At 36.6% G+C, this 22,054-nt stretch overlaps 1 protein-coding gene and 1 long non-coding RNA gene across 2 annotated transcripts in view; one reads left to right on the top strand and one right to left on the bottom strand.

Moving 5' to 3' along the window:
• Nucleotides 1-22,054, bottom strand: part of UNC13C (unc-13 homolog C) — a 774,694-nt gene that overhangs the window by 95,635 nt on the left and 657,005 nt on the right. The window contains exons 24-25 of the mRNA XM_082444694.1: nt 15,238-15,315; nt 10,296-10,373 (exon numbers count right to left, since the gene is read on the bottom strand). Of these exons, the coding sequence (XP_082300820.1) occupies nt 10,296-10,373; nt 15,238-15,315 (156 nt within the window). The remainder of the gene's footprint in view (nt 1-10,295; nt 10,374-15,237; nt 15,316-22,054) is intronic.
• Nucleotides 1-22,054, top strand: part of LOC309654341 — a 201,072-nt gene that overhangs the window by 176,338 nt on the left and 2,680 nt on the right. The window contains exon 5 of the long non-coding RNA XR_014260166.1: nt 15,257-15,345. This is a non-coding gene — a long non-coding RNA (uncharacterized lncRNA). The remainder of the gene's footprint in view (nt 1-15,256; nt 15,346-22,054) is intronic.

The raw sequence follows: 22,054 nt of genomic DNA, 5'->3' as shown, positions 1-22,054 counted from the left end.
AGGATACTACATAATGATCAAGGGATCAATCCAAGAAGAAGATATAATAATTGTAAATATTTATGCACTCAAGATAGGAGCACCTCAGTACATAAGGCAAATGCTAACAGCCATAAAAGGGGAAATCGACAGTAACACAATCATAGTAGGGGACTTAAACACTCCACTTTCACCAATGGACAGATCATGCAAAAGGAAAATAAATAAGGAAACACAAGCTTTAAATGATACATAAAACAAGATGGACTTAATTGATATTTATAGGACATTCCATCTAAAAACAACAGAATACACTTTCTCCTCAAGTGCTCATGGAACATTCTCCAGGATAGATCATATGCTGGGTGACAAATGAAGCCTTGGTAAATTTAATAAAATTGAAATGGTATCCAGTATCTTTTCCAACCACAATGTTATGAGACTAGATATCAACTACAGGAAAAAATCTGTAAAAAATACAAACACATGAGGCTAAATATTACACTACTTAATAACCAAGAGATCACTGAAGAAATCAAAGAGGAAATCAAAAAATACCAAGAAACAAATGACAATGAAAACATGACGACCCAAAACCTATGCGATGCAGCAAAAGCAGTTCTAAGACGGAAGTTTATAGTAATACAATCCTACCTCAAGAAACAAGAAACAACCTAACCTTACACCTAAAGTAATTAGAGAAAGAAGAAGAACAACAACAAAAAAACCCCAAAGTTAGCAGAAGGAAAGAAATCACAAAGATCAGATCAGAAATAAATGAAAAAGAAATGAAGGAAATAATAGCAAAGATCAATAAAACTGAGAGCTGGTTCTTTGAGAAGATAAACAAAATTGATAAACCATTAGCCAGACTCATCAAGAAAAAAAGGGAGAAGACTCAAATCTATAGAATTAGAAATGAAATAGGAGAAGTAACAAATGACACTGCAGAAATACAAAGGATCATGAGAGATTACTACAAACAACTCTATGCCAATAAAATGGACAACCTGGAAGAAAAGGACAAATTCTTAGAAATGCACAACCTTCTGAAACTGAACCAGGAAGAAACAGAAGATATAAAAGACCAATCACAAGCACTGAAATTGGGACTGTGATTAAAAATCTTCCAACAAACAAAAGCCCAGGAACAGATTGCTTCACAGGCGAATTCTATCAAACATTTAGAGAAGAGCTAACACCTATCCTTCTCAAACTCTTCTAAAGTACAGCAGAGGGAGGAACACTCCAAAACTCATTCTACGAGGCCACCATCACCCTGATATCAAAACCAAAGATGTCACAAAGAAAGAAAACAAAAGGCCAATATCCCTGATGAACATAAATGCAATAATCGTCAATGAAATACTAGCAAACAAAATCCAACAGCACATTAAAAGGATCATACGCCATGATCAAGTGGGGTTTATCCCAGGATTGCAAGGATTCTTCAATATACGCAAATCAATCAATGTGATACCTCATATTAACAAATTGAAGGAGAAAACCCATATGAGCATCTCAATAGATGCAGAAAAAGCTTTTGACAAAATTCAACACCTTTTTTATGATACAAACCCTGCAGAAAGTAGCTATAGATGGAACTTACCTCAAAATAATAAAGGCCATATATGACAAACCCACAGCCAACATTGTTCTCAATGGTGAAAAACTGAAACCATTTTCTCTGAGATCAGAAATAAGACAAGGTTTCCCACTCTCCCCACTATTATTCAACATAGTTTTGGAAGTTTTAGCCACAGCAATCAGAGAAGAAAAAGAAATAAAAGGAATCCAAGCTGGCAAAGAAGAAGTAAAGCTGTCACTGTTTACAGATGACATGATACCATACATAGAGAATCCTAAACATGCTACCAGAAAACTACTAGAGCTAATCAATGAATTTGATAAAGTAGCAGGATACAAAATTAATGCACAGAAATCTGTATTCCTATACACTAATGATGAAAATCTGAAAGAGAAATTAAGGAAACACTCCCATTTACCACTGCAACAAAAAGATTAAATATCAAGGAATAAACCTACCCAAGGAGACAAAAGAACTGTGTGCAGGAAACTATAAGACACTGATGAAAGAAATTAAAGATGATACAAACAAATGGAGAGATATACCATGTTCTTGGATTGGAAGAATCAACATTGTGAAAATGACTATACTACCCAAAGCAATCTACAGATTCAATGCAATCCCTATCAAACGACCAATGACATTTTTCACAGAACTAGAGCAAAAAATTTCACAATTTGTATGGAAACACAGAAGAGCCCTAATAGCAAAGCAATCTTGAGAAAGAAAAACGGAGCTGGAGGAATCAGACTCCTGGACTTCAGACTATACTCCAAAGCTACAGTAATCAAAACAGTATAGTACTGGCAAAAAAACAGAAACATAGATCATTGGAACGGGATAGAAAGCCCAGAGATAAACCCACCCACATATGGTCACCTTATCTTTGATACAGGAGGCAAGAATATACAGTGGAGAAAAGACAGCCTCTTCAATAAGTGGTGCTGGGAAAACTGGACAGCTACACATAAAAGAATGAAATTAGAACATTCTCTAACATCATACACAAAAATAAACTCAAAATGGATTAAAGACCTAAATGTAAGGACAGACAGTATTAAACTCTTACGGGAAAACATAGGCAGAAAACTCTATGAGATAAATCACAGCAAGATCCTTTTTGACTCACCTCCTAGAGAAATGGAAATAAAAACAAAAATAAACAAATGAGACCTAATGAAACTTAAAAACTTTTGCACAGCAAAGGAAACCATAAACAAGATGAAAAGACAACCCTCAGAATGGGAGATAATATTTGCAAATGAAGCAACTGACAAAGGATTGATCTCCAAAATTTATAAGCAGGTCATGCAGCTCAATATCAAAAAAAACAAACAACCCAAGCAAAAAAAGGGCAGAAGCCCTAAACAGACATTTCTCCAAAGAAGACATACAGATTGCCAACAAACACATGAAAGGATGCTCAACATCCCTAATCTTTAGAGTAATGCAAATCAAAACTAAAATGAGGTATCACCTTACACCAGTCAGAATGGCCGTCATCAAAAAATCTACAAATAATAAATGCTGGAGAGGGTGTGGAGGAAAGGGAACCCTCTTGCACTGTTGTTGGGAATGTAAATTAAGACAGCCACTATTGAGAACAGTATGGAGGTTCCTTAAAAAACTAAAAATAGAACTACCATATGACCCAGCAATCCCACTACTGGGCATATACCCTGAGAAAACTATAATTCAAAAAGAGTCAGGTACTACAGTGTTCATTGCAGCTCTATTTACAATAGCCAGGACATGGAAGCAACCTAAGTGTCCAGTGACAGATGAATGGATAAAGAAGATGTGGCACATACATACAATGGAATATTACTCAGCCATAAAAAAAATGAAATTGAGTTATCTGTAGTGAGGTGGATGGACCTAGAGTCTGTCATACAGAGTGAAGTAAGTCAGAAAGAGAAAAACAAATACCATATGCTAACACATATATATGGAATCTAAAAAAAATGGTTCTAAAGAACCTAGGGGCAGGACAGGAATAAAGACGCAGATATAGAGAATGGACTTGAGGACATAGTGAGGGGGAAGGATAAGCTAGGACGAAGTGAGAGAGTGGCATGGACTTATATACGCTACCAAATATAAAACAGCTAGTGTGAAGCAGCCGCATAGCAGAGGGAGATCAGCTCGGTGTTTTGTGACCACCTAGATGGGTGGGATAGGGAGGGTGGGAGGGAGACGCAAGAAAGAGGAGATATGGGGATATATGTACATGTATAGCTGATTCACTTTGTTATAAACAGAGACTAACACACTATTGTAAAGCAATTATAGTCCAATAAAGATGTTAAAAAATAAATAAATTAATTAATTTTAAAAAAAGATGCTTGGTAGTACAGGATTGACCCTATGATCTCTGGGGAATGCTCTGGGGAATGATGTTAACAAGCAGCACCTCCCTGGGTTTGAATTTCATTTTAACATGCATCAGCCGCCCAGAAACCTCTCAGCCTCCAAGGGAGCACCTTTTCTTAATATCACCAGCTTAGCAGTTAGCTGAACTTTATGTGGTAGTAGTGCTAGATCCTTAATCATATTTATTAAATCGCCTCAATGCGATTTGCCCTTTTGGTCCTCATTATTCCCTTAATTTTTGATTAAGTCCAACTTATTAACTCTAGTTGCAGAGATGGTTAGAAGGAAAAAGAAATCAGGCAGTATCTTCATGCTGCCAAAATAGAGGGTCAGCACTTAAAACTTCAAGCATTCAGTCCTCTTTGTTATGTGCTGCCATGAAACTAGAAATAACTGCTTACTTTTACTGAGTTCAGTCAAATACACCTCACCTTTGGGCTTTATTTACACAATAAGAGGCTAGAGGTTTGAGCTGATTCTTTGAACTATTGCGGGATAAGATATAACAATTACAACTCTCATTTGAAAGGTATTGTGAAGTTTAGAAATTGTCATGGGGGGGGATCGTCACAACAAACCTTACCTCTTTCATTGTTCTGACTTCCCTCATACATTCAAAGTTCTTTGAGGGTGGGGTCTGCATGCTAGTAATCATTGTACCTCTGGTGTCTAGTAAAATTTACAGCTCATCATAGGTGCTCAGCAAATCAATAATTTGTTGAATGAATTAAGGAAGGAGTAAATTCTGTCTTCATGTGCAGCAAGCTCTAGTCTCTGTTTCTTGGGGTAGTCAGCACCGAGGGCAAGAGGTGTGTAAAGTTGTCCAGGCAGGACAGGGAGCATTTGGCTTCTAAATATCTCTTTCACGGGGCCCAAAAGGGAACTCTGCTCTGTTATTTTATAAGGCCTCCTTACTCCTTCTTATTAGCTCCTTGAGGACTAGAGCATTCATTAAACATTTTTTCTATTCCCTGTATCAACACCTGCCCCCTATAGAAAATATAAGTAGGCACCAGTAGACACTTCAATTAAATGGGAAGAATTTTGCAAACTGCTTTAGGAAATATTTTATAACTAAAAGGAAGACATACTATGACTAGTTAAAAGTCTACCATCTAATGACATCTCATACATACTTTATTTTATTTTGTAATTCATTTTGTATTTCTGAAAAAGAGATAGAAATCACAGATGGCTTCTCATTAATGTATTAACTAGTGAGTTATATCTCTATTTACATTGAGAAAAGGGGAGACAGATCAGAAACCTGATCATAAAGCTTTTAGCCTCTTTACAACTATAACACCTCTTTTAATAAGATTATAGATACAAATGCAAGTATAAAATTCCAGAGTTTTAAAAATGCTGGATATTTGTATAAGACTGCAAATTAGCCACCTATATTTTGGGATTATTATATTCTTTAATCCAAATGCTTCCCTGTCTATTGCATGCTGTCTCAAGGTCCATTCAAACACATTAAATCCGATGTGCTCTCAAGATTCAAAACACATTAAGTAGGTGGGTTAGGAGTCAAGCACAGGTAAGGCAAAGGGGTATTCTGGGCCATTTCCCAATTACCTGGTTGCTATCCTAAAAGCAAAGAACAATAATTCTCACAACGTCATCTCCTGACCAGTAGCATCAGTACCACATTGGAATTTGTTAGAAACGCAACTCATGCGGCCCAACCTCAGACCTACTGAGCTGAATAGTCCAGGATGGAGTTCAGCAATGTGTGTCGTAATCAGCTCTCCAGGTGGTTCTCATACCTGCTAAAGTTCAGAAACTACCGGCATGAAGTATTAATACCCTTAAAGCAGGGATCTTCAACCCCTGTAGCCCAGAAATTATAATGTTGAAAGCGTATTGCTAAGTAAAATATGACAGAAGTTAATTTCTGTCCTCTCTGGTCAGAGGTTGCTTAGCTGAAGACCGAGCCTGTATGGCTAGTAAGTTTTACAGTGAATTTCAATCAGCTACATGCATTCACTTTTGGGCAGTCAGATTCGGTTTCTAATTGACAAATCAAATTCATCACTAAAAAATAAAAAGCAATATAGTATGCATCTCTGAAACAAAAGATAATTAAGTTGCTCATTAAAATATGTACATTTTTAGGATAGGTAGGGTTATGTTCCTGATTCCCGACCCTGTTCAGGAAAGTTTAACAAGGTGCAATGAGTCAAGAGATTCAATCCTTCTGGGACATATCAATAAAAATAATGTTACTATTATACCTGCTTCATCTGTTTTGTGGTCAGCAGAATGAGAAATTTTAGCTAAGAAAATACCCCCCTTCCCATTTCCCCCAAATGTCTTAATAATGGCTAACCTCTAGAATTTGAAGTACAGTCAGTAGAATAGCGGGCCTATGGATAACTAGAGATTCTACCATTCAAGATGATTTTACCATCCCAATATTGTGAAGGAGCAGTGCATCCTCTGCTTACACAGCACAGTCATAAGTCTTCTAAGTCAATCACTACAACGCAAGTTCATAACCAATATCTTATGACTTTCTGAAAAGAAAGTAAATTTTGGATTATCTGATTTTCTTTTTCATGTACTTGTAAAAATTAGATTGCAGATCAAGCAACTACAACAAAGTCCCTTCTGTAGACTGTAGCTATGTTTTTATGAAAAAATGAATATAGACTAAGTATTTATTTACAGTTGATATGTGCTGAGTTATACTCATGAAATAATCAAGCTATTAAAATGATATAAACCAAAATATATCTGTTTTACTTTTGAGCTATTATAGGATGATAAAACAATCACTAACCAATACATGAAAATTATTACCTAGCATTCTGATGATTGTTTTGCTGTTACTATGTTACAGAGGGACAAGTAATACCATCTGGGAACTGTGGTATAAATAATTTAACTTCTAGCTCAAGTCAGTCCATAGCACAGTTTGGTTATTTTTTCTGTTTTACTATAGTGGTTCCTAAAACTGTATGAACATAAAAAATCACCAGGATGCTCTTTAAAAAACAGACCCTGGACCTCATTCCTAAAGGCTACTTTTGCTTCATAGTTTGTGACTTTTTTTTATTCTTATTTTCTAGAATAATCAGAGAGTTGTTAAGCTAAAACATGCTCTTAATTTGTACGCAGGGAAATGTGTTGGAAAGAGACTATAGGAGAAGAAATATAGTGGTTTGCTTTTCTCTTTTGATTCTTTTTTCTAAATAGGGCATTGGTAAAGAATGTGCCTACAGGGCCCACAGGCTACCGTGTGTGCATTTAACAGGGACTACTCAAGTAAGTGGCTGTTTTTGGAGCTACTGTCAACGGCATCACCCCCAAGACTGTCACAGCGTTAGGCAATGTTTCCGTCTTGGACTCCACACAGAGAGTGAATAAAGAAAGGTTTTAAACACTCTTTCTGTTTCCAGAGGGAAAAGAGATTGATCCTGCAAAGAAAGAGCAGCTGCCCCAACAGTGGTTGGGTCAAAGCAGCAGAGAGCTGCAGCATCATGCAACCAGGCCTGCAAGCGGCCAGCACTTTGCAGATGGTCTGAGAGGCCAGCCACGTTATTGTTATATTGTTAGAGGCCATCTAATGGACACATGGCAAAAAAAAGAAAAAAAGAAAAAATGATAAAGGAGTTAAAGAGAGGGAGAAATCACTACTATTTTGGAAAATCAGTAAGGTTTCCTAAAAGATGTAAAGAATAAATTTTAATTGATCAAAAAAAAAAAACCTATTTTGAGCATATGCACAAGCAATCATTAGCTAATTAGGTTTCTGTAGCAAGAAGTGCACATCCTAGCACTGATGGCGGGGCACAAAATAATAAGAAACTACTAAAAGAAGGATGAAATCTAGTTTAGAAAATTTTCCTTAGCAATAGCATTCAAGGTTTTATAACTAGTTCCACTGTGAGGAAACAACTGGGAATTGGTAATAGTACAAACACATTGTATTATCATTAAAGACCACTGAACATGTTCATATTAAGTTCTGTATGTACTTTTCCTATCAACGAGTTAATTTGTCTTTCTCAGTAAAATCCTTTTTCATCTTTATGAAAGGCCCAAGTTAAGGAACCCATTTAAATACTGCCATATAGATAACTACAATGGATGGGCTCTGCCTATTATTTTGAGATTCTGGAGGCTGAGTGTAGCAATCAGCAGCTCTAACATCATTCTGTATTAATAAAGATTATTTCCGTCTGGGAGGCTGCCTGTTACACTCAGACTTGGGTTTAAGTCAAGCTCCTTCCTGACATTTCTTCAATCCCTATGTAGTACTGACAGGGCCTGCCTAAAGCTTTTTCTTAGCTACAAAAGACAAGATGAAAATGGAAAAGAATAAGAGAAAAGAAACAGCATAGAAAGGGAGACAGGAGAACATAAAAAGAGGGTAAAGAGAGGGAGGGGAGGAAAAAAAATATTTAAATGTAGGAAAAGAAAGGAGCTAGGGTCAATGCTGTCCCTCTAACAAATTCCATCTTGAGAAGCTAGACATTCGTTTCATTTGTTTAATTGATTTTCCCTTGAAATTATGTATGAGGAGTTTAAATTAGCAATTGGCATGGAAAGAGTTATAAAGGGAGAAGGTATCCAGCTCAGCACATCTTCCATCATTCTCTCCAGTAAAGAAGAGTTCTGTGATGTAGCCATAGGTTTGCAACTCAATTTATCATGAGAAAACCTGTACATTTCAAACTGGCAGTTTTATCTGAAACAAGCAGTCAATTTTGGTTGGTGAACAAACCACCCCATAGCTTTTTTGGTTAGCAGGTGGCTTGGCCCACACAGTTTCCTTTAAATACAGGCATAATTTGGTTAATACTCAACTCAGCAATATATCACTCACATTAGAGTTCAACCACAAAATAGTAATGACATAGTAGTAGCATTAGGAGACATTTCTGGAAATGTGGCATTTCAAATACAACTCTATCTTCAAATGGTTTGTGGTCTTTAAAGTTCACTAAAAGGAGATAGAATTTCCCACAAGAAATCAGTAATTTCTTCACTACTTTTCAAGACAGTAAGTGGCCTTAAAGTCTGAATATAAAACATCACTAAAATTAAAAAGGGAATCTCCAGTTATGATCTCCAATTGCTTGTGCTTACCTAATTCAGCAAAAGAATTCTAAAACTGAGATCGACGCCCTCAAACTGTGCAAAAACCATTAACGCACTTTGGGGAATGAAGCCTTATTTCATACAAACTAGACGGAGACAGCAACAGCAGCACAGTTCAGAAAAGTTCATTTTTGAAGTTTTGCACCTTCACCCATGTATCCTGGTGCTTCTCATTTGTAGGATGCTAAATAGCAAGTTCATTTTTCAAAAGACTGAGACTTGAGAATAATAAAAAAGACATCAGGGGGAAAATGTATAAATGTCTCTTGGGTTAAAAGAAACATCATGTGTGAAGAGGTCCCATCTTAAAAGAAGCATTTTCAGCCTTATCAATTTAGAAATGAATGGGATCTTGGCTTTGAAATCGAACCTAGCTTTACATACGTCTTGCGTACTTACCACAATAATTAGGAAAAGTGTAAATAAAACCTTAAACAGAAATATCCCTTCAGCCTAGCCACCCTTGGGATTGTTTTACGGAGGGGGTGGCGGTGGGAGAATGACAGCTGCATGACCTTCCCTTGCAGCACTGTCTCCAGTCCTCAATTCCCCAGATGCGCATGTCAGTTTGTGAAATACTGCGGCAGCTTAAGGCAGGTGCCCAGTTAGTATTTCACAGTCTGCCTGATCCAAACAAGCAAATGAGAACAAGTAGGAAGTGCAACCGTCTGAGTTTGGAGGGGAAACAGTCATAAGACGCTTACTATCACAAACCTCATAAAAGAATCTTTCTCTTTCCTTTTTCTGCTCATGAATTGCAGGTCAGAGATGTTAGACAAGGACACAACACATTACAGACACTACACAACACAGTTTTGACAGATTTTTGAGATGTGAAAAATAAACCAGCGATACATCAAGAACCAGTAGTGCCACAAAGCACACTGCAGAAGAAAATTGATATCAAGTCGACATTGTGCAGTATGGTAAAAGACATCTGCAACTGTGAAACTTTACATATCATTAGCATATACAAAAATATATTTAATAGTGTATATATGACTATATATACACATTACAAAAGGCTATTGACCATCTCCCTCCTCCTATTCACACTTCCGATGTATTTACTGAAGTATTCTGTTGCGGAGTAATGATCACCTTAGCTCTTAATGGTATTTTATATTTTTAGCATTTCCAGTTCTTTAGCTAAACCTTGATTATGTCACTCTCCATAGCAAAGAGATACGCTGCTAATGATCTCTGAGATATTTGGCAAACACAGGCAAAAAAACATACCCACCTCTTTTCCTCCCATGGATTCAAACATTTTTTCCAGCTGAACCCGCAATTGTTGAATATTGTTCATCAATATACAGGGCTTTAAATAAAGCAAACAAAACAAACAATACATTAAATTATTGAATGAGTTTACCTTCAACATGATAGTATACAACTATCACCTGAGTTCAATTCTATTTGGCAAATAGAATAATTATGCTATTTTAAGATTATACTTTTTAACAGTTAAGAATAGAAGAGAGAAAACATGACCACTTTGGGGAATGAAATTTAATAATATACTTAGACAATAAACCATTGGAGACCTATTACTAGAGTTTATTTTATTCTTAGCATTGTGGCATTTTGTACTTCAAAAATAACCAAATTCAGTTTAGTTTTTTAAAGATTTACTTTAAGAAAAACAAACTAGTTTAAACTATTCTATTATTTCAGTGTTTCAAAAGCTAAAACACGATCTGAATTTCAGAAATGCAAAAAAAAAAAAAATACCCCAAAAAACCATAAATAAATTCTGGCTATCGATAAAGGCCACCCCTTGGTATTCAAGGCCCTTAGTTATACAGCTCCAAACCATGCTTTTCTTCTCCTCTCCCTCTACTGTATTATGATGAACTCTCAACTCCAAGAGGCTTGCTTCCCACCTCCCCAACACCTGTGCTTTCCAGACTCTGTGGCTCAGCTGAGCATGTAGGCCCTTCACTTGAACTTCTTCACCTATTTCAGTCATATCCATCATTCAGGTTAGGGCCTTTGTTTTCCCAGATTGTATCTTTTTTGTCACTCACTTGACATTTGTTTTATTTAACTTCACGTTTGAGTTGCTTTTGACTGTCTTGCCAGCTGACCTTAAATGCACTGTATGTGCCTCTGTGTCTTTTTCTGCTTTTTCTTACAGAGTACTGCACAGAGCCTCACACATTATACATGCTTTAAAAATGTTCCTTGAGTTGTTTCCAAGGAGGCAGAAATATAACAATCACATAAAGATGTAAAGCTTTCTGACAGGACTAGATGTGTCCTCAGCATAGTAGAAATTAATTTATAATGGAATTGAGAATAATTATGGAATAATTTAATATTTGCTACATACTGATTCTGAAGAGCCAGCATATCAAGGGAAGAAAAGAGTGAAAGAAAGGAAAATGGATATGCCTTCCAAGGTGCTGGGAAATGAGCCAATAATGAATCAGAGAGAGAGGCCTGCAAAGGACTTCCAGGACATCAGAGAGGTGTGAGTGCCCATCAGTGGAAAGATTTTATTATTATTTTAACCACATTACTGACCTTTGAAAAACTTTCTATTTGACTCTTAAAGTGACCACATCCTAACTTCAATTTACAAAAACAATTTAGAACTTCTACTCTCTTAAGTCCAGGCACTTAAATATTTTCTTTTTTTTAAACACAGAGATTTATCTCCTATACATTCTGTTCAGTAAGCTGAACCACAATGTTCTACAAATGATTCAGATTGCCAGCTGTGATGGAGAGTCACTGGATCCAGGCCCAATCCTTTCCGTGGCATATAGGACCAGATTTTCAGGGTTTCCGCATCTTGACCCAATGTCAACAAACTGAACCAACAGAGCTTTTTCCATGAGGGTATAGGGCCATTGGGGTTTTTTCTTTTTCATTGCAGAGGGAAAAGAACTAAGGAAGAGCATGACTCAGTGAGAAGCAGGAAGACTACATGGGTAAAGGTGTTATCACCCTGCTTCTCATGGGTCTAAGTTAGCTGGGTAGTCCCTTTTATTTACGATTATTTGATATTAGCATTCAAGCTTATCTCTTTTGACACATGTAATAGTACTTTAGTTCCAGCTTTACAAATTAAACCAACCTCCAAGCCTTCTTAATATAATAATTTCCGATGGAAAAGAGCTACTAAGAAGCCAAAGGAACAAAGACACTTGGGCTCACTTGGCATGGATTGCCACTGACCTGGGTAAGGCTACATATAAAAAAAGAGATGCAGTTATCCAGAGGGAGATAAAAATAAATATGAGACTTTCCTCTTTGATCAAGCTTCCCCTGACCTTGACATGTTCAAATTTCAATTTTATTGAATCAATTTATCAAATCAGTACTGAGAATTGAATTACACAACTCTACCTTAAACCTAATCGGGGAACAGCTTTTACTTTAAAGACTTCAGTAGTAAATGAAAAACAAACAAGCAGAGACAACTAAAAATATCCACAGTAAAGGGAACATTAATCTAATTTAGAAGCATCATTTGTTGATGAGTTTAGCTAGATAAAAATAACCTATGTTTGAAGTTAATTTGTAATCTTTGTATATTTTGGCTTTTCCCCTAAATATGTCATAATGTATTGCATTTGCTCTAAACCTGGAACAAAGTTAGGAACCTAAAGTACAATGAATATAAAAGTTAGATTTGTTCAGACTATGGCCATTTCTACATGACCCAAATATATTTTTTTTACCAAAGTATAGTTGATGGACAATATAAGTTACAGGTGTACAGTATAGTGATTCCCAATTTTAAAAGGTTATACTCTATTATGGTTATTATAAAATATTGGCTACATTCCCCATGTTTACAATATATCCTGTAGCTTATTTTATACATAATAGTTTGTAACTCTTAATTCCCTACACCTATATTGCCCCTTCTCCCTTCCCTCTCCCCACTCATAACCACTAGTTTGTTTTCTATATCTGTGAGTTGGCTTCGTTTTGGTTATATTCACTAGTTTGTTGTATTTTTTTAGATTCCACCAAATTATGTTTTTGAGTTGAAAAAGATTTAAAAAATAAATCAAGCATTTCTGATTTAGATAATGTTGCTTTGCTATAATGTGGAGTGTGGAAGAATGGATTGAAAACTTGTGACCCGGCTTCCCTGGTGGCGCAGTGGTTGAGAATCTGCCTGCCAACGCAGGGGACACGGGTTCGAGCCCTGGTCTGGGAAGATCCCACATGCTGCAGAGCAACTAGGCCTGTGAGCCACAACTACTGAGCCTGCGCATCTGGAGCCTGTGCTCCGCAGCAAGAGAGGCCGCGATAGTGAGAGGCCTGCGCACCGTGATGAAGAGTGGCCCCCGCTTGCCACAACTAGAGAAAGCCCTTGCACAGAAACGAAGACCCAACACAGCCAAAAAAAAAAAAAAAAAAATTGTTTAAACAAAACAAAAAACAAACTTGTGACCCATTCCAAATTTAAAATGTCACAGAAGAAAAAAAAAATTCTGTCACAGATATTTTGTTTAACTGTCATCTATAATTCTGACCCTTGGGAAAGCAAGTGTTATGGTCGTCTCTTAGAAGATGTCTCTCTTTAAAAGTTTCTAGTGCAATTTGCAGATGAAATAGGAATATTGTCATATATATACAGAGAAAATAAAAAACAATAATGTTTCAATGTTCTTGATATTTAAAGAAATCTGTAACAACAGTGGTATGTACACACACAGATGTACAAAAGCACTTCTTCAATTTATCTCAGCTGAAAGCTTAAACTAGGCAGCTAACTGATATCCTTTCATGGAAAAGCTAAAGTGATACTTGGCATTTGAATGAGAGTCTAAGACTGGTCAAGATATCAGTAATTAGGAAAGAAGAGCATTGAGAAAGGAAAAGTAAGTTCTTGTGCTATAATATTTCAATGACTTTTTTAAAATTTGATTTTGAAAAGTATAAAATATAAAGGAAAAATACAGAGAATAATACAATAAATGCTGATTTATAATTTTTCTCCTTTAAAAAATAAAATATACTATAAATGTTAAAACATAAAGTAGAAGTTTGCAGGGGCCTTTTAAGGCTACTTTTCCTTTCTGAATGACAGGAATTAGCCTTGATAATTCATAGCCACCTTTCAAAATCTTCAGTTTGGTTGTCCTAGTAAATCAGAATCTCTTCTGAAATTATCTGTCACTGTTTTGATTTTCAATATAATACTTTTCAAATGTATTATAAATTTAATTGTAGCTATATGCTTTCAATAAATAAATACTCTATCTTGCCTATTAGAGTATTTATAATCAATGGCAATTAGAAATCACTGCTGAGATACCTGGGAGTTTCAGTAAAATTTCTGGGTAGCATTTTCCTTTAAGGAAAAGAAGCATCTTCTGGGACCCTCAAGAACCATTAGGACTGACTTATCTTAATGAGCTGTCAGCAAGAGGTCAAGGAGGTTTCAGCAAGAATTCTCTTTAAGACTTGCCTGATAGTGGGAACTGATTTTTTGAGGGAGAAAAAACCACCCTGATTTTTGTCTTGAAACATCTAGTACTGACTTTTAAAATATTTTTTCAGTGCTTAAAAAAAAAATCCTATAATGTTACCGACAGATTTTTCCTAAAATTATATATGGTGAATAGAAAGATTTTACCCTCTACCATAAAATAACACTGATTATATTCTAAATTAGTTTATCTTACTTCTCTTTATTCCTTTTATTAAGCTGTAATACTGGCTTAGATTTTATCAACGCTTTCTCAATCATCCAAAAAATAAAAGGCTAAGTTAATAATTCAGAGTATAAATTAGCATCACTCCTTACATTAACCATCCTTTTCAATTTATTTGAAAACTGAAAGGCTAAATTATACTCATTTTGGTATTGGTGCCAAAACTACACTAGTTGGTATTAACAATAAACAACTTTTTAACTCCTAGGTCCCAGCTCCAGTGTTTACAATGATGAGGGTTTTCAGCTGTTTATATGAGTCTCATTCCTTATCATCATGGAAAACCACAAGCTGGCTGGCATTGAGATGCTCTCAACCTTCCTTTGAATTCTATTTTGTACCAGTTCAGGACTACCAGGAAATTTTCGAACAATTTCTTGAGATCCCTATTTTCTGTCATCCTGTATGAAAACAGAAAGAAAACTTCCTTTGCTTACTTATTAGTTTGAAGAAGTGGTTCTCAACTGAGGGATACTTGAAAGTAGAGACGTTTTTACTTACCACATTTTCCTTATCACAGTATGAACTGAAATCACTCGATACAATTGCAGCATACTGAAGCAGAACTTTATTGATGGTCTAGGAAAAAAAATTGTGAAATGTATCCAGGTAAGTAGAGACCTATATGTATGTATATACAGATATATGTATCTATCTACACACACACACACACACACACACACACACACACGCACACACACACACACACAATCCAGGTTATGTTAACTGGGAAAACTTTTCAAATGTCATTTTCAGCTGAACAAAGGCCATAAGTAGTGATTAAATCTACACCCTTGCCAAAAGAAGGATCTCAATTAAACTATTATATTTAGATGACAACTTGTAATATTTCTGAGTACATTTGGAAGATATTTCACATGCATCCATTCCATTTTAATACAACCAGCTCAATCACAAAATTCTTTATTTCTAACTTATCTAAATACTCAGAAGGTATACTGTTTGGTGGTAACCTCCTCTATGCTTGGATACTTATTACCTAATGCCCCCTAATGATTTTTCTTTTCCTGAATGAATAACACTTCACGCTTTCATCATCTCTCATGGTTTCTAGTTCCCATCCTCTCCCCCTCCGCCCCTAACACACACACACACACACACACACACACACACACACACACACACACACCCCTACCATGACAAAATTCCTTGTGGTGGTTATTTTTTCAACTTTCTGCAATGTTCCTAAATAACTCATTATGAGAGGGGGGTCAGAACATTCCCATATATGTCACTTAGCAATGAATATTTTCAGTAATTTTCTATGATAAGGAGCCTTACTAATAACAAAGACCACCTCTTAAGACCTAAACTTCAGCTTTTGTTGCATCACAGTATCTCAATACATTTACCTTTAATTAGTAAGTTATTTATTGGTGCAATATTTGCTAAAAATATTGCCTAATCCTCCCCCTCTTTCTGTCTTTTTCATCTTAATTCCAAATTTTCCTTCTCCATCTAATAACTCTTTCTGAGCCTAAGGATGCCCTCTGCTTCCATTAACTATGCAAAATAAGGGAAAATGAACAAACTTTGTTACATTTTATTTCAACTACTTAAAGAGATATTGATGAGTTTGCACCCTACTGCTGTTACTTACAGAGCTTGAATTATCATAAGTCCAATGTGGACATGATTTTCTTAGAAGAGAGAAAGCAACAAGAGCAGTAGATACAGACCATCTCTTTCCATAGAAAGGCAAAGACAAAAAAGATTTTCTTTTTTGTGTAACTTATTTGTCTGAAGTTTCTTTGTGGCTCAAAATCAACTTGGGGAGACAGTCCAAGGAGTTAAGCTAAAGGAGAGATGTTTAATTTACAAAGCTGAATTCACCGAATGTGACTATGAACTCGTTTTATAGACTTTAAAAATCACAATGAAAACGTGAAACTGGAAATTAGGGATAACAGAAAATCCATAGTTTGTGGAAGTACAAGGTAAAGTGATAATATGCATCAATTTAAATGGAAGACTGGCCTTGGAAAATATAACATCTTATCAAGCAGCAGACCAATAAATCTAGGAAAATAGGTGGTGGATCAGCCTAAAGTATCTTCCAGATGCACCTGTTCAAAACTTATTTTAGATGTAATGTTGAAAATTACTTTGGGACTTACCTAATGAGTGCTGATTTACTCATACATGTGAACACTACTCTCAATTTACAGGTTCTTATGACAGTGGAAACTGCAGGAATCATTTCACTATATTGCAAGAACAAAAACCAACAGAAGCCTGACTTTAGGAGCTTGTTGCAACTCAGACTATCACTTGTTCAAGATTTAGTTTGGGCCGGGGAATCCAGACATCCATTTCTGATTATTCTTAAGGTCTTCCCATGGTCTAATTCTTGCCTCTACTTCATAGGAAAAACCTAGTCCCTTGAATTCCTGCTGGGAGGAAACTGATCCCACGATCTCGCATCCACTAGCCTACAAATGCCAGTGGTTAGCAAGTCAGGATAGTGTGCATTGAAGGAAAAGGGCTCAGCCATGTAGGATGTAGTTTAAGGCCTTCTGCCCATAAGAGTTGTGAGTACACTGGCTATAACAACATCCATTTCTTTGTGAGTTATGCAAAGTACACCTGAATGAAAGTGTTCATGTACATTTCAGGGGCAACCTTGATTTCATTCTAATTTATTCAACAAAGTAAAATCACTACTAGATATTAGTTCTTTAATTAATACTAGTGAGTACAGTTGAACCTTGAACAACCAAGGGGTTAGGGGCGCTGACCTTCCGCACAGTGGAAAATCTACTTATAACTTATAGTCAGCCTTCCATATCTGTAGTTCTTTCATATCTCCGAATTCAACCAACCACAAATCATGTAGGACTGTAGTATTCACTATTTAAAAACTGTGGACCCCCATAGTTGAAACCCATGTTGTTCAAGGGTCATCTGTAGTTAGTTAAGACATGTCTACATTAGGCATGTCTCCAACAGTATCATAACCATCACCTGGGAACTTGGCGGAAATCTAAATGCCCTGATCCAGTCCCAGATCTACTGAGGCAGCAATTCTGGGGTTGGGTCCCAGCAATTTATGTTTTAACAAGCCTCCAGGTGGTAGTGGTGCAAGCTGAAGTTTGAGAACCATTGTCCTACCTAATGTACAGCAGGGTGGAGATAACTCTTCAGAGAGAACCAGTTGATGGAAGGGGTACCTCGGAAGGCCTGGAAGGTAGGATTTCTGAGTGTGTGAACTTAGGTCATGATTTTCTTTTTGGTGGACTGTTGGGCTTCAGCAGTGGGGACAGTATAGAGAGAAAGACAGAGAGAGGCAACAGATAGCCTAGTAGGGGAAGTTTGCATCATGTTCTATGGTAAAATACAGTTTTTATGAAGAGATAGTCATGAGCTGTAGATAATTCTTTTACGAATACAGCAAAGGAACTACCATTGAAAAGCCCCCGATTAAATAAGATGAAATTCTAATAGGATTGTGGCAGTGAAGCAAGGGATTCTGCTGTATTTAAAGAATCAGATAGGATGACTAAAGTATCTCCCAGCTTCAATCTGCTCTGATTTGACATGCAGCTTCTGGTACTATTGAGCTGGGATGGCCATCAATTACTCAAACAAAGCCATTATGGTCTCCCCTAAGCTAATGCCACACTAGTAGAAGTAGGCTAAATATCCTGTCAGTACTACTGGTCGGTACGTCTAGGGGTATTACTCTTACAATCAGGAAGACAAGAACCCTGGTCCAAATCCATCTTTGCAGTCACATTTTATACATGGAGCTTTACAGTATTAGAGCAACACAGAGGAGAAGAAGACTGCAGTATTTGTTAAGTGACATTAGTAATGTCACTTCAGTGCTTTATATGCTGTATTTTAACACATCCAAAATAAGACAGAATCTCCTACAGATGCCTAGGTTTGGTCTAAAGGGTAAAAATAAATGGTGAGATTCTGCTCTCCAAGTTACTAATTGATTTCTGATGACACTGGAATGTGAAGGTAGTATAGCTTGGTGGTTGAAAGCATTCCATTCATACCATTTCTAGTCTTGTTTGAATTATTTAAAGTTTCTGAGCTTGTTTTGTCGTTTGAAAAATTAGGAAAAATAATTGTATCTATCTCTTAAGAGATGAGATATATGTATATATATATCATATATATAAAATGATTAGCACATAGTGGTACTCAATGAATTATAATTATTATTTTTAAAAATTAGGATTATGTTCCCAGAGAACAAAGAATATGTGGGTCTCATTCACCATAGTATGGCCAACTTGGAGCCAGAAGTCAATATTTGTTGATTTGTTTTTAAGTAGTACTGAAGATACCGTTACTTCATATTTCTCGGTTTTAAATTAAACTACCCATACTTGTCAAGAGCAGCCATATAGCCATAGGAATTTTCACTACTCATGTGCCCATTTTACCACTCATCACGGCTCCTAAATGTACCAGCTATGAAATTTGAAGCATTTGTTTGATACGTTATTCAGTCTTACGTAGTAAGAGTGAATCATCTTACTTTAAGATACATTAAAAAAAAAAGTGAATCATCCCTTTAAGATCCATTTCACAATGCTAGCTAAAGTGTCCTCTAAAGTGTCGGCAGTTATCATTAATGTGTCTTCTCTCCAGGGGATGGTTTAAATCAGTCTAAGTCCCAGAAGGATAATATGATTTCAGTATCTTTTGATACAAGGATCCCAATCCTAAGAAGGATAGGGTTTTCAAGACTGATGGTCACATCTGATGAAATAAAACAAACTCCAGTAATCTAAAGTTACTGTGAAATAGCTAATTATATTAACTACAAAGGGCTATTTTTATTTTTATGATTTTCAATTCTAATAACATAGAATTTATTTTTCAATGAAGGTTGCCCATTTCTACTTTCCCAGAAAATGTTTTTCATTCCTTGTGATAATTCATCTCCTTGTGATAATACCTGATTAGTATTGAATGCCCATGGATTAAAAATGCTTTACTTCACTGAAGTTATTGTACTGTGCCAATAAAAGCTCACATTTCCTCAGTGACACATGGAGCCTAATTATTTTCTTCTTGCTTCAGAGAGTCCCAGTTCGGCTTTCCTGCTACTCCTACTCAGTGCTTCCGTGTCTCCACCTTACATAACCTGCTACCTGCCTACTCTGAGGGTGAATTCTAGTTACTTCTGCAATATGTGCAGTTATGACAGTATGTTACTAAATATATTAACTCTGAGATTCTGAAATTCTCATCTGAATCTGCTTCTACTACAGAGTTCCAGGAATAGCATGTAACACAGTTTTAAAAACACTATCCCTAATGACCCTGTTTCATTCTTTTCTTGTCAGTCACCCAAAACACAGCTGCTAGTCAAGAAAAGACTTTGGGCATTTTTTAGAATAAGTCTGCAGAATTCACTGCAGATTTCCCCATTATGGGAAATTGGAATCAGCTGCTACCAAGAAAGTCTCAATAAATGATTTTAAGCTATTATTACCCTCTTTAAAAGTGTGAGGTTACTTTAGTCCTCCTAGTAAACAGATATAAAGACGAGTTCAAAATATCTCATGGCAGATAAATATTTTAATACAGTTTAGGCTGACAGCTTGTCTGCCTAAAAGCCTTCACTGGCTCCTCATTTTCTACTAAAGAAGTTCAGCCACTTTGCCAGTTCTTTACGACTCTTTACAATGCGGGTCTAACTTTCCAACTGCAGTTGCACAGCACTCTACGAATCCTATGCTCTTTCTTCAGTGGGACCTTTCAGGCTAGAACTCCTGAGTCACAGAATGGTGAAGGACAACAAAGATTCTCTCTTGACCAAACTCTACCCAGGTTCTTCCGAGTCCTCTCCCCTACTAGGCCTCAACCTTGGCCTATAAAGACTTGAACAAAACAGTAGCATAGTTTCTAACAGCTCAAGGCCACACCCCTGGGATGATTCTACATGCCCTGAAAGTGCCTGCCTGAGAAAACGCAAGGCTGCCAAAAGATTTGCCACTTGTTCCAGCCAACATCTGAAGATAGGGCCCCTGTCTCCCAGCCTCTGTGGGAGGGTAGGAGGCTAACTTCGATAAGCACCAGTTAGCAAACCCAGATGGGCTTCCCATGGACCAACCCCTTTCTTCCTGCTTTTTGAGACCCTGCTTGTGCCCTCCCTGTTCCTACACTCTGCCTCTAAAACAGCCAGTGACGCCTGTACAGATCAAAATTGACTCTCGTTCAGTCTGGACTCTTCCCCACTGCACTCACTTATTGCTAATTAAAATCTGTCCTTACAACTTTAACTAGTATCTGGCTTTGTTTATTTTTGACAAAGGCTCCCCCATAGGGTCGCCCAACCAGTATCTGATGTTGGGTGAGCAGGAAGTAAATCTTTGTTGTGTTAAATCATACAGTTTCTTGGTTTCCTTGTTACCTCAGCAAAACTATCTTACTACAGTTAATAAAGATGCTGCCTCCTACAAGAAGCCCTTTCCTAATCAACCTGTCAGTGAACCAGGCTTAAACTTTTCTAAGAGCCAGAGCCAATGACAGGGTCAGGCTCAAGCCTCCCATTCATAAAGGATCTCAAATTTAGACTTTGTGATATTGCAAATGAAGTAATCTACTCTTGTGTTGGTGTCTGTGGTTGAAAGCAGTGGCATGTTAAATGTATACATCCTTTAGGGGCTGAATTTTGTCCCTCAAAATTTATATGTTGAAACCCTAACTCCAAATATCTCAGAATATGACTGTATTTGGAGACAGGGCCTTTCAAAAAGTGAGTTAGTTAAAATAAGGCCATTAGTGAGAGACCTAATCCAATATGACTGGTGTCTTTATAAGAAGAGAAAATTTAGACACACATAGAAACACCAGGGGTGTAGGTACACAGAGGAAAGACTGTGTGAGGACACAGTAAGAAGATACTCATCTGCAAGAAGCCCTGAGAGCCCTCAGAAGAAAACAAACCTGCTGACACCTTGATCTTGGATTTATAGTTTCCAGAACTGTGAGAAAATTAATTTTTATTGTTTAGGCCACCATTCTGTGGTATTTTATTTATGGCAGCCCTAGCAAATTAATACTTCTTAAATATTATACAATTTCACTGAGTTTTGTCATGTCTTTATTTTTAGCATGATCTTTATCTATATCTCTCTACCTCTCTCTCTTTCTATCTATATAGATAGAGAGATATAGATATACACTAGGCCCTTCTCAACCTCTGAGATACCCTGATTATAGCATTTGACTTTTTCATAGTTGTTTATAGGTTTGGCCATCTCATTATAGGTTTTTTGAGGTCGGAGATTGTGCTTATTCATGACTACATCTCTTAAAGTGGCTAGTA

Source organism: Balaenoptera physalus, assembly GCF_965194825.1.
Source record: "Balaenoptera physalus genome assembly, chromosome: 2".
Taxonomy (NCBI): domain Eukaryota; kingdom Metazoa; phylum Chordata; class Mammalia; order Artiodactyla; family Balaenopteridae; genus Balaenoptera; species Balaenoptera physalus.
Note: the sequence above shows the minus strand (reverse complement) of the source record. Positions and strands in the feature narration are given on the sequence as shown.